Source organism: Drosophila takahashii, chromosome 2L (genome assembly GCF_030179915.1).
Source record: "Drosophila takahashii strain IR98-3 E-12201 chromosome 2L, DtakHiC1v2, whole genome shotgun sequence".
NCBI classification, from domain to species: domain Eukaryota; kingdom Metazoa; phylum Arthropoda; class Insecta; order Diptera; family Drosophilidae; genus Drosophila; species Drosophila takahashii.
In genome coordinates, this window is record NC_091678.1 from 8,153,812 (window position 1) to 8,166,874 (window position 13,063).

Consider the following 13,063-nt stretch of genomic DNA (forward strand, 5'->3'; position numbering starts at 1 on the left):
TCAACAGTTATGAAATTTAGATATTAATTTTACTTTTTTTTTAAGTTGGAAAGTCTATAATTTTATTTTGGCGGAACTTATTATTTGGTACAAAATATCGAAATAGATGTTTAAACAAAATGATTTAAAAACTTTTTTATGAAACTAGTTGTCGATTGTTCCAAAGGAAAAAAATTTTCTTAAATTGCCTTAAATCAGTTTTTGTATAAATTTGTTTTAATACAAGAAGTTTTTAGAAAATTAAGAAATACACATGGCTGAATTAAATTATTGATTTACCATCCTTTAAATCCTTTACCATCCCTTAAGTTTATTGTATATTTCCACAGGACTCCCTTCAGAAAATACTTCGTAAATGCTGCATTTTTAATTAGACTTTATGCTTGGGAAAAGTGTGGGTGGAATACAAATCTCATTGAGGGCAATGGGGGTATCGGTTGTTTATAATGGAGACGGTTTTACTTAAGTTCTGTATTTATTATAAAGTAGTGTGCAATCTCTATATGTCTAGGGCGAGTTGGAGATGTCCATGTTGTCCGACTTCTCGACGCTCACTGATTTGCGTGACTTTGAATCGGCGCTGGAGCGCGAGCTCTTCACCTCCAGGTCCTCGGAGATGGACTTCAGTTTGCGCGTCTCGGGAGTGCGTGAGCGGTCGCGCCGCCGCGAGGACTTGGAGGAAACGACGGCCGGATCCTTGCTGCGACTAGAACGTGACTTGCTGCTGCTGCTGGTCGCTGGCGGCGGTGAGGGTGAGCTGCGCTTGCTCCTTGACCGGGGTGAGCGCGACGAGCGCTTCTCGCTGCGGTGTGACTTCTTGCTGCGCTCGCGGGAACGGGAACGCTTGCCGTTGCCACTGCCCGTTCCTCCACCCGCTCCGGCGCCATGGGAGCGGGAGCTGCGTGATCGCGAGGTGCTGCGGCGATGGCGCGACCTGGAGCGCTTGCCACGCGACCGCGAAGAGCGAGAGTGCTTGCCGCCGCGGGAGCGAGATCTCCGGGAGCGGGAGCTGCTGCGACGATGACGGGATCGCGAGCGCTTGCTGCGGGAACGGGAGGAGTGCTTGCCCCGCGACCGCGAGCGACGGGAACGGGACACGCTGCGACGCTCCCGGGAGCCGGAGCGCCTCGAACGCCGCCTCGAGGTGGAGCGGTGCGAGCGAGAGCGACTGGTGCGACGATCCCGGGAACGGGAGCGTGATCTGGACCTGCGCCGCTTGTCCTTGGCCAGCATACCAATGACCGGGTCAATGGCGGCCGAGATCATACTTTGCGCCTCCTTCACAATCGTCATGGCCTCCTCAATCTCCGCCTGCGCTGCCTCATTGGACTTGGCCTCCGGCTTGGTTATGGAGTACGTGGAGTGGTAGACGCTCAGGTGGCCGCCCTTGAACTCCTGACCCTGCATGCGCAGGGCGTGGATAATGCTCGTCTGTTCGCAGAACTCGATCATGCAGTACGTCTTGTTGTCCTTCTCGGCCCAGCGGGCGTACTTGACCTCGCCGGCGCGCTGGAAGCAGTCCATCAGGTCGTCCAGCCGCCACTCGTTCTTCACGTCGCACACTATGATGGTGCGCCGGATCTCCTCGATCTTGCGGCCATCGTAGAAGGAGGGCAAAGCCGGATACTCCGGCAGATTGAACTCCACCAGCTTGGGATCGTACGTCTTGATCACCTGCTGCGGCAGCTGGCCCTCGATGCGATTGATCACCTCCGGCGGCAGCTTGGAGTCCGGCTTCTGGAGACCCGGCACAATCGTCCCATTCTTGAGCATCTCCAGGGCCCGGTACTCCTCGGGAATGGCCAGCACCGGGATGACGATCAGGGCCCGGTCGATGAACACCGTGTTGGTCAGGTGCTGGGCCACCGGCACACTGGTCGTCTCCGTGTACTTCACGTAGCAGATCCGCGATTGCACCGGACAGGAGACGTCCCGGATGGTCGGGTACAGGCGGATCTCCTCGATTTTGCCAATGTTGCCGAACAGCGTCTGCATCTGGTCCTTGGTGGCCTGCGGCGCTATGTTGGTCACCTGGATCACACGCGGGGTGTTGCCGCCAGCCATGTTTGCCAGTTTCTCGGTTCGCCCTCGGCTCGGCAAGCGGTTTATTTGCAGTAAAAGTGTTTTCAATTAACCTACAAGAGCAAGCGAAAAAAACGCAAGGGTTGCAGTGCGTCGCAAAGTTTCGATAGGCGGTTGTCGATAGGTCGATTGTAGCTAGCTATTTTTTTCAGCTAGTTTTTATTACTGAACAAATATTGAGGGGATTCGCTACACTGTTGAATTGCTGAATGAAAATTCAACAACAATTTTTAGCAATTATCGATATCTTGATAAGCTGTTATTTGTTAGAAAGTTTCACTGAACTTAAAACATGTGAAATTTAATTTATTATTGCTAGTTACTGCCCAAAATTGTTACCAAGGTAAAAAGAACCACAAATATGCTCTCTAAGTTGATTTTGAAATAAATAATGCGTACTGTTGATACTAAAATGTTACAAAGTTTCCATGACTTTTATAGAAAAGGTGTCAACTCTGCATTTCAACGATTCAACAAAATTTTCCACAGCTGTTGAGTTGCTGAATTTTACCTAACCATAAATTGATATTCGAATGGCTATCATATAGTAATTCATCAAGAATATTGTCAAATATTAAAACAAACTTTAAACGGACAAGACAAACCCCCAAATCATCGCCGGCGCGGTAATAAACATTTAAATTAGCGGCAAAGTGTGACCGCACTCGCGCGGCCGACTCGGCTTTTTTGGGCAATCCCAAACGTGCCCACTAGCATGCACCTATTCACAAATACCACCTCACGATCGTAGGACTTGCAAACAAAATAAAATTCGCGAATAAAGGACTGACAGATTGCCAGGAAGCGATTCGCCTTGTCCCACGATGTCGGACAGCCCAGTGGCCGCCTCGGCGACCGCCTCCTCGTCCTCGCCGGTCAAGTCGAGCCTCAGCGATTTGCGTCAATTTCGCATCAACAAGAGTGCCTCTGCGGCCGCGGGTTCTGCGAAGACGGGTACTTGCTGAGCTAAAAGTTGGAGACCCAGTGATTAAGTTCCTCATTTCAGAGCGCGTGCCCGGCAAGAAGCGCATCCAGGTGATGGCCGACAGCGACAGCGATGGCAACGACTCCCAGACGCCCAAGAAGACCAAGCTGGAGTTGACTGTGAAGGAGAAGGAGGAGCGCTACATGGCGGCCGCCAAGATCTCGCCCCAGTTCGACACAATGGTACGTTTCCGACCCAGATCTGGTGTTCTCGAGAGGGGCATGGCGGGGAAGCACGCGTCTCTGCGTCTGTGCTCGCGGAACATGGCGATTCGGTTCGGGCCCGGCGTTGCGAACAGCTGTCGGTCGTCAGGGGCGTCGCTAAACGGGGGTGTATAACACTTCCTGACCTACCTGCTCTTGATTAACCTTTTCTAAACGATACGATTTCTTAAAGTCATTTTGATTTTTTTTTAAGTATACGATTTTTTTAACCTTCATATTTTAAGGAGATTTTGGTTTTAAAGAAGGATTCTATGGTTAACGCTAGATTTCCTGTATTTATTTTATGAAAGAAAATGTTTATTAAAATTAACCCCCGTTTATAACAATTACCTGTTCTTGACTCACCTTTTGAATTTTTTTTAAGTATAAGATTTTCGTAACTTTCATATTTTAAGGAGATTATGGTTTTAAATATTGTTACATTTTTTAAGAAGGATTCTATGGTTAACGCTGTTTATTGAAATGTTTAAAATTAACCCCTGTGTATAACACTTCCTGACTTACCTGCTCTTACCTGATTTCTTTAAACCATTTTGAAGAAATCATTTTAATTTTTTTTAAGTATATAATTTTTTTTAACCTTCATTTTTTAAGGAGATTCTGGTTTTAAATATTGCTATACGTTTTTAAGAAGAATTCTATGGGTAAACCTAGGTTTTCTGTATTTATTTAATGAAAGAAATTTGGGTTTTTAATTAATTTTTCTATGTATTTTAAATTATTTATTTGCTATTAATTTAAGTTTTACTGGTTTCTAGATCTAATGGATCTATATTATTTAATTTTTGTAAATTTATCAGACTATTCATATTTTGTATTTAATTAAACAATTTTGATCCTGTATAATTTTGTTACATTTTAAACTAAATGCCGTAACACACGATTTAGTTTCTTGCCTTAAGTAGCTTTATATTTTAATATATTCATATTTAATGGATTCCCTAATTCCTCCATAGGCTATCCAAGAGTCCCTCTCCCGCACCAACTGGGATGTGGCCGCCTCCGTGCGTTACCTTCGGGAGAACTGCAAGCCCAAGGGCCAGAATGGACCGCTGGTCAAGCCCAAGCTGAAGCCCAGCTCGAACGGGACCAGCGGAACCTCACAGGGCCACTTTTCGGATAACGACCATTCGGACGACGAGGATGTGAAGCAGTCCAAGGATCAGGTGTACGACAGCGATGACAGCGACACCGAGATGGCCACGAAGATGACGGGGCAGCGAAAAAAGGTGTTCCAGTTCATGAACGAGGCCACACTTATTGAGCTGCAGTCGGTTAAGACGCTGTCCGAGAAGAAGGCACTGGCCATCATAGAAGTGCGACCTTTTGGGGACTGGGCCGGACTCCGCAAGAAGCTGGAGAGCATTAGGATGTCGGGTGATCTGCTGAACTACGCCCAGGAGCTGATCAACAAACAGAACACGGTGGCCACCATTCTAAGCAAGTGCAACAACATGGTTTCGCGTCTGGAGAAGGCCATTTCCAATGGTGCTGGCATTGTGGAGCAGCCTAAACTCCTCAGCAGCGGGTGAGTTCTGGCAGAATACATCCCATTATCATATTAACAATTTATTATACAGTCTGCAGCTGGCTGACTATCAGATAATTGGCCTTAATTGGCTCACGGTGATGCACAAACAGGAAATGAACGGCATTTTGGCGGACGAAATGGGTCTGGGCAAGACAATTCAGGTGATTGCATTTCTGGCTTACCTAAAGGAGAATGGTCTCAGCCAGGCGGCCCATTTGATTGTGGTTCCCTCGTCCACGCTGGACAATTGGGAGGCGGAGATCAGCAGGTGGTGCCCCAAACTGGTGGTGGAGAAGTATCACGGCTCGCAGGACGAGCGACGGAGAATGCGGGGTCGTTTTGCCAAGGATGGTTTCACCGGCTTCGATGTTCTGCTGACCACGTGAGTAATCAAAAGGCGGCAGAAGCATCTAAGCTATAATTTTTTTTATTTCCTGACAGTTATCACATTGTTGGATCCACGCCGGAGGAGAGGAAAATGTTCCGGGTTTGCAAGTTAGACTATGTTATCTTCGATGAAGCCCACATGCTAAAGAACATGACCACGCAACGCTATGCCAACCTTATAACCATCAATGCCAGGATGCGCATCCTGCTGACCGGAACTCCGCTGCAGAACAATCTGCTGGAGCTGATTTCTCTGCTGTGCTTCGTGATGCCCAAGTTTTTTGCCAAGAGCATCGAGGACATAAAGTCGTTGTTCGTTAAGGTGAGAGAGTTAAGCTTAAAATGTATACATAAAATTAACCACGCTTTCTTTGCAGAAGGGAAAATCCGATGGCGATCAAGAGGAGGTCTCACAGTTCCAGGAAACGCAGATCCAGAGAGCCAAGCGCATCATGAAGCCGTTTGTTCTCAGGCGCCTTAAAAAAGATGTCCTCAAAAACCTGCCCAAGAAGCTAAGTCTGGTGGTAAGTCAGCAAAAGCACTGATTTAAATATATAAAATAATAATTCAATATTTCTTTACAGGAAAAAGTATCCATGAGCACCCAACAAAAGCACTACTATCACGAACTGGTCGAGTATTATTCCAACAACAAGGGCGAGGTTTGCAGCAGCAGTGAAAGAGCTGGCATTGCGATCATGATGGAGATGCGGCGCATTGCCAACCATCCGCTGCTGATGCGTCACTATTTCACCGACGCGAACCTGCGCGGATTCTCCAAGCGCCTGGCCAGTGCCAGTTCCTACAAAAAGACCAACGAGCAGTACATCTTCGAGGAGCTGGCCGTCATGTCTGACTTTCAGGTCTATCAGATGTGTCACAAGCATGTAAGGGTTTGCTACAGGATATTTATAATTAAAATGTACTTAATTTGTTTTCTAAGGAATTTTACGACGTAAAAATACCCGATGAGTTGATCTGCGATTCCGGGAAGTTCCGCTACCTCGACACGCTGCTTCCAAAGCTAAAAGAAGAGGGACACCGTGTGCTGCTCTTCAGCCAGTTCACTATGATGCTGGACATTGTGGAGGAGTATCTGCGGATACGAAAGTTCGGTTTCTGCCGCCTGGACGGCGCGACCGCCGTAAATGTGCGCCAGGACTTGATCACCGACTTCAATGGCGACGACAGCATCTTCGTGTTTCTCCTGTCCACCAAAGCCGGAGGCGTTGGCATCAACCTGACGGCTGCGGACACATGCATCATTCACGACATCGACTTCAATCCCTACAACGACAAGCAGGCCGAGGATCGGTGTCATCGCATGGGACAGCAGCGTCCGGTGACCATTTACCGTCTGATTTCCGAGAGCACCATTGAGGAGGGCATCCTGATGGCCGCCGAAGAGAAGCTAAAGCTGGAGAAGGACATAACGTCCAACGAGAAGGGCGAGGTGCACGAGCAGCGCTGCGTGGTCAAGCTGCTGACCACGGCCCTCGGGTTGGACAAGGACCAGGAGGAGCAGCTAAACAACTCACTGAACAGCTCTATAGTCTCGCCCGCCAAGTAGGCATCGTCGTTCTCTTCCTTGTCCCACCATCCGTATTTATTCTGCGCCAGCACTGGATCAACATTGGATCAAATTGTGTTACATTTTGAGTAATTTTACCAATCAATATTGTATTTATATATATTTTACGTAAACTTGTGTGCAAGGAACGTGAGATCTGGCGGAAGGTTAGCCGTAAGTGCATCATTATTTCAGTTAGTAATTCTTCACCGATAAGACGAAAACAGTTTTTCACTAGCAACAACAACAACAACATTTCCACGATGAACCAAGGCGGACAAGTTTATTTTCTTGTTTTTTTTTTGATTTGTCATCTTGCATAGTTTTCCTTTCTGTAAGCGTTTATGTATCGAATTGAAACTATTGTTATAAGGATAAAGAACATTTGTGTACGAAAGCGATCATGTCGTGTGTGTTTCTATATTGTTTATCGGTTTGGGGAGCTCGACAACCCTTGGCGTTTCGCTCTCGCATTTTCCCCACGAGAGCAGAGCGCACAACTGTTTTGAAGAGCTTTCGGCAACGATCGCGGCTGGCGATTCATCAAGTCTTTAGTCTTCAACTGATCGCTCGCGCCGATGATTTAATTTTTAAGTTAAAGCCTGCGCCGCGTTACTCACATCCATACATACGTGCGAATATACATGCCTACATAATACGGCGTACATCGATAAATAGATATACCCCGCAGATATAGTGTCTCGATCGACAGCAACGAACCCATGAAAACCTAAAGTAAATCTAGTAGAACCTAATATTTTAATGAAGTACATCCAATTCCGAATCCCTATCCCTTCTACTTTGTTCTAACGTTTCGGGATCTGCCATTATGTGATTCATACACAAGTACATAAGTTTGCTCCCCGAATTCTTTCTTGAATTCTATTTAAAAATAGACAAAACTGTTTGCGAGCGGAAATCATATTGCCGCGGCGGCCACCGAAATGCTAAATGAATCAGGCCAATAATATGAGAAAGAGTTCTTTCTGCCAAGCGATGTTATTGTTTTTGACTGCCGGAAACGGAAGCAACGCCAACTGCATATAGCTTTATAGACGTATATCCACATAGTGCTGCGATACAGTCATCACTCGCAGCGCTGTCATATACTATAAATATAGATGCGGCGGCACATGTGAGCGATTTTTGGCAATTGCCAGAGAATACGGCGCACAAGTCGGGCAAAAACAAACAGCGCGTGCAGGCTAAACATGAAATAAATATTTGAAAATGAAAATATAAATAAGAATTAATAATCCCCGCCTTGGGGCGCATGTATGTGTGAGCGTGTGAGTAATCCGAACAATAACTATACTATAATAGCGAGCGATCTGCATTCAAAGAGAGAAGAATCACACAAGAAGAAAACGAACGAACCTAACAACGCGAACAAACACAAAACGGAATTGTAATAATTGACGAGACGAGCCCATAACGAGCCGAGAACGAGCAGCACAAAGCGACAAACCAAAAATAGACGATACCCACGGTGCGTATACTTAACGATCCACCCGCTCACCACCCGACTCATCAAGCCCTCTCGCTCGCACAGCAGCCAGCGGAGAAAGAACAACAACACTACAATCAATTGTGATCACTGTGCGTGTGTGTCTTTGCACTTGCAGCTGTATCTGTAAATGTATCTGTATCTGGAAGCCCGCCATCCGTAACTCCTGCATATTCGGAATATTGGGGCGTGGAGGGTCGCTTCGAAATATTAATTACTTTTGACACTGCTTATGGCTCGACTTGGCGCATGCCAAGCATGATTAAACGAGACACGAAAGAGCGTATCTACGAAGTAGATAAATATCTTTATACGAACAACTAAGCTGCAGCACCAACCAACAATCGAATCGACGAATATCTATATACTTTATAGAGAGAGATAAACAAAAGCTCAAGCAGCAGCAGCAACGAAACAATTTGGAAGAAACATTTTTGCACTAAAAGGTGAGTATCTACCGCTGATTCATTTTCAGGCCCAGCTTATTCCGAACATTCTGTCTGCTAATCTTTGAATAGAGTGTCGACAAATTAACGAGGCAAGTTCACATTGTTGTGGTAGTAGACACTTACAGTCGAGCTACCCTATGTAGAATTTTCGTTTATCTTTTAACCTCTGAGTTTTGAGTGAAAAATTATCACTTTTCTGAACCAGAAGTCAAGATATAAATGGGTACACAGAGAGAATTTTTCATGAACGTTGCACTCAAATTAAAAACTTTTACTCAAAATAAAACCAAGTACTCACTTTAAGTGCGAAATAGTACAATTTTTTTTAAGTAATATACCTTGTAATTGAGTCTTTTTAGATTTTTTTTCTCCAAAAACGGGGACAAATAAGGGGGAAACATCAAAGATAAAGTATTAGGCTTTTTTATCAAAATTAGACCACAAAATCAGTACTTCCTCAAATTGAGAATACAAATACTTAATTTGAGAACGTCAGTCTTCTTGAAAAATTCTCTCTGTGTAATTTTGTTGAAGTATTAAATAAATACTCATGGTCATTCTATATTACTCAGATCATGATGTAAGTTTTATTATTTCGCACAAATATTAAGTTATAAATGAAAAATATACATTGGGTAATCTCCATAGCCGAGTTTTTTACTTGATAGTTTTTTGGGCTACATTTTCGGAGGTCGTACTGTACTTCGTTGTGTGTATCTTTCGCGGAGACTCACTCCGGACTCCTTGTGGGCCGCAGAATAAGAATTACTCGGGGCTGATGTCATGCTCGGAGACGAAGTGCTCTAGCCAAAGACCCCAAACCAGATGCAACTCCTACGCTCGGCGAAAAAGCCGCTCGCTCAAAGAGATCAAGTAGTTTCAGTCCCCCTTGAATCTTGGTAAACAGTTTTTGTGTATCTTTACTTGATGTATGAGTAGGTGAACAAGTTATGGGCTGGGCTCAGGGCAGAAGCATTACATTCTCACCATTATTTTTACTTTTGCATTTCAGACCCGCAATCTGAATCTGCAAAAAGGGAACTATTCCCTCACATCGTATTAAGAAGAGAACTCATACTCGACAAAGAAAGTAAGGAAAAGGAGGAAAGAAAGGAAACCAACTATTGTGATATGTACAAATTTACTCAAATACTGAAGCCACATATTTAGACGTTTATTCCGCGGAATCCCAGTTGTGAACCGATTAACCGGAGGATAATCTACCAAAGATTAGGCTTTCATCTTCAATTAAGTTTAGCTAAATAGAGCAGAAGAGCAGTACTCGAAGCTCGAGAGATGGCCGAGAAAGTCGAAATGGCCCAGGCCGGCCTGAATGGCCAACAGAATGATCCGCGAAAGGTGCGCAAGTCACCTGAGTTTCAGCCGGGCGTTATCTCCCGGGAACGCAGCTTTGTGCGCACCTCGAATCAACAGGTGAGTTTCCCATATCCCCGTATCGATGTCGAAAAGTAACCATATTTTGCGTTTGCGGTTTCAGAATATCAACAAACGCAGAAGTCTGGCTTTCAACGTGCCTGGCAATCAGACCGGACAGATGAGGGGTAAACCCGCCATGGATATTTACAGACCTCCAAGTGAGTTGTTCTAGTCATTCTGTTTAAATTCTTCTCTTTGCTTGGGTGCTCAGCGGGTTGTTCGGTGCTTTAGAAGTCATAGAAATCAAATCAATCACACAATTATCAGGATTACTGTATTTAAATGAATACTAAAGTTATATAGAATTAGAACACACAAATCAAAACTATCAGTTGTATATGTATGCATTTAAACCAGGAAGGTAGTACCATTCATAAAAAAATGTTTAAAAAATTTGTTACTTAAAAGTATAGTAAAATTTTTAAGCAACGGTTATAGGCATTAATATATATTCCCAAAATAAAATGCAGTGCCTATAGTTTAGCTTCTGGTCTAATATCATTTCGGGTTGCTCTGTTATTTTCGCTTCAAGCTTATCAGTTCCAACGATTACTTACTGAGACCACATTTTTCTTTTGATTCTTTTCATATCTTTGTCTCATACCCTGCACATTCCCTCCCTCCACACAATGTTGTCCTGCCCCCCCCAACTCATCACATAAACCCCTGGGTATCCCGACCCCCCAAAAACCTAATTGCCTCTGTCTCAGATGTCCGCGGAGACCTGGCTGCTCCAGCCAATGGTGGCGGTGGTGGTGGTGATGGTACTAGTGGTGCGGCCGCTGGTGTCGCCAACAAGCTGAACGTCAATGCCCAGGAGTTCACAATGGCAGGCAGCTGCGTGGCACCGGCCGAGGCACTCAGCAATCGGTAAAGCAAAGTCTTTTAATGCCATTGTTTACCCCTCTTCCCGTCTCCTTGCAGAGCTAAACTACAGTCTACAACATTCTTCCAGTTCGTCGCTGATCTTCCCGCCCACCAATGGACCCGGAGTTGCTCCGGTTTTGGGTCAGTATGGCAACGTGAATCGCCGCCAGGCCGGACTCTCCCTGGGAAGCATGCCGGGCTTGAAGGCCAACCACCATCGCTCGATCTTGGTGACGCATCCAATCGGTGCCAGTCACCTCGGCGGTCAGCTGCCGCTCATGAACTCGCCCTCCAGTGGCAATATACTGCACGTAAGCTCTACTTTCAATTAACAACGCAAATTGAAGAATTACTGATAAAAATTTTTTTTTTTATTATTTTGGATTTTTATCTTTAAATATATCTATTAATTCTTTCAATTTCAGACAACGAATCGTGTCAAGTTTGCTCCCGAGCCCAGAGGTCACAAAGTGGCCACCCATAATCAGTTTGGCCAGCTCAACAACAACAACAACAACTATGGACAACCTTACCAGGCAAATCTTAATGGAATCGATCCGTACATGAATGGTAATGCATTGCAACGCTCCAAATCCTTATCGTCGGCGGATGCCTTAACTAGGGGAATGGCCGGATTGGGCTTGGGTTTGGGCAACGAGGTGGCCGACATTGGGCAGTTCACCCCGGAGATTCAGGCGCTGATTGACACGGCTCTGGAGGATCCGAACAAACTAAATTCGCGTTGTTTGATGGAACTCACATCGCAGTTCATCAAGCGTGCGGTGGAGAGTCGCCGTTTCGCCCTGCCGATCTCGCGGTTGTGTCTGAACATCATTGCCCGGGAACAGAAGGAAACGTTCTTGGAGGCGCTGCTCAACACATGCCGTCAGTGGTACCAGGAGCGCGAGAAGGTAAGTGATTCTTCTGGGGGAAGTACATGAATTTTTAAATTAATTTTACCTTGTCCAGCTGCTGTTTGCCATCCAGGGCATGAAGTCGCCATCCCGAGTCCGATTCACCGCCTTTATGGCCTTCCTCACGGAGATGTTTTGCCAGCTGAAGCGTCGACAGATCCAACTGCGCACCCACCACGAGGGCACTCCGCCGCCACTGGTCCTGCTCAGTCTACTGTCCAAGTGTTGCGAGGATTGCGTGCGTCCACCCATAAGATCTCTCTCGGAGGTGGGTTTGTAAATTATATTATGGTTAATCAAAGTAAAAACCATTCCCTTTCAGATTGAGTGCCTGTTCTATGTGCTTACCTGTATTGGGCAGGATATGGAGCAGCAGCTGCCACAGCAACTGGAACTGCTCATGGGTCTCGTGCGCGATGCCTTCCTGAATGCCGGAGAATCTGCGGCGTCCATACGGCGCACTCTACTCCAGCTCATCGAATTGAAGGCCTCGCACTGGCAGCTGCCCGGCAATACGGTTCTCTACTATACACACACTAACAATTAGGTCTGGAAATTGATCTGGGACTCGGGCACTGTGCAATCACCAAGACACCATCAGCTATAGATTCTGTTGTCGCATTGCATTTAGGGCCTGGAAAACTTCTGTTCTATTTATCTTATCGTACTCTTACCTAGGCATAAGCAATATTTATTTCGGCACCAGCAATAGAGAGAAACTAACCCGAGACTTGCACAATACACACCAAGCCCAGTACCAAATGAGATCGGCCGATTCGAATCGGTATCTTCGGACTCTGCTATAATCTAAGGCTCAATTTTTATGTGAATCCATATATTTATGTGTAATAAATCACAGCTAGTCAAAAAGAGGATAAATCGTATTTTCATGCTGTAGATATAATATGGGATAAAATTAACAGGAATTTACCATTACATTTATACTCTAATTTAAAGAAGGTAAACTACTTTCGTAGTAATTACCAAATCTGAAACATTCGTAAAAATACCTCACCTGAAAACATGTCTTTCCATGACAAAGAAACAAATATAAAGACATAAAATAGAATGTTTTAAATGCATAAACATTTTAGTAGCTTATCTCTATGG

General features: G+C 45.3%; 3 protein-coding genes across 9 annotated transcripts; 2 read left to right on the forward strand and 1 right to left on the reverse strand.

Moving 5' to 3' along the window:
- Positions 1 to 359: 359 nt before the first annotated feature.
- On the reverse strand, positions 360 to 2,190 carry Srp54 (splicing regulatory protein 54). Its single transcript, XM_017150180.3, has one exon. It carries the CDS (start codon positions 2,062 to 2,064, stop codon positions 508 to 510), a length of 1,557 nt encoding a protein of 518 aa, XP_017005669.1. The 5' UTR covers positions 2,065 to 2,190; the 3' UTR covers positions 360 to 507.
- Positions 2,191 to 2,651: 461 nt separating this feature from the next.
- Positions 2,652 to 7,180, forward strand: Etl1 (SWI/SNF-related, matrix-associated actin-dependent regulator of chromatin, subfamily a, containing DEAD/H box 1). 2 transcript variants are annotated; one of them, XR_011417546.1, is made up of 9 exons: positions 2,652 to 3,036; positions 3,089 to 3,249; positions 4,248 to 4,819; positions 4,872 to 5,204; positions 5,264 to 5,531; positions 5,587 to 5,733; positions 5,794 to 6,096; positions 6,153 to 6,953; positions 7,018 to 7,180. XR_011417546.1 is itself a non-coding variant. In XM_017150179.3 (8 exons), exons 1-8 carry the CDS (start codon positions 2,907 to 2,909, stop codon positions 6,777 to 6,779), a joined length of 2,541 nt encoding a protein of 846 aa, XP_017005668.2. In that variant the 5' UTR covers positions 2,652 to 2,906; the 3' UTR covers positions 6,780 to 7,180. The 2 variants fall into 2 exon arrangements, 1 of the variants encoding a protein (XP_017005668.2); XM_017150179.3 differs by having other exon boundaries at positions 6,153 to 7,180.
- Positions 7,181 to 7,328: 148 nt separating this feature from the next.
- Positions 7,329 to 12,832, forward strand: LOC108063223 (uncharacterized). 6 transcript variants are annotated; one of them, XM_070211560.1, is made up of 10 exons: positions 7,329 to 7,514; positions 8,103 to 8,268; positions 8,332 to 8,732; positions 9,748 to 10,169; positions 10,234 to 10,330; positions 10,883 to 11,042; positions 11,128 to 11,350; positions 11,465 to 11,950; positions 12,009 to 12,221; positions 12,276 to 12,832. In XM_070211560.1, the coding sequence occupies exons 4-10, from the start codon at positions 10,032 to 10,034 to the stop codon at positions 12,498 to 12,500; spliced, it is 1,542 nt and encodes a 513-aa protein (XP_070067661.1). In that variant the 5' UTR covers positions 7,329 to 7,514; positions 8,103 to 8,268; positions 8,332 to 8,732; positions 9,748 to 10,031; the 3' UTR covers positions 12,501 to 12,832. The 6 variants fall into 6 exon arrangements, with proteins under 6 accessions (XP_070067661.1, XP_044251028.1, XP_044251027.1 ...); XM_044395093.2 differs by lacking the exon at positions 7,329 to 7,514 and having other exon boundaries at positions 7,659 to 8,268; positions 8,335 to 8,732; XM_044395092.2 differs by lacking the exons at positions 7,329 to 7,514; positions 10,883 to 11,042 and having other exon boundaries at positions 7,660 to 8,268; positions 11,097 to 11,350.
- Positions 12,833 to 13,063: the final 231 nt, after the last annotated feature.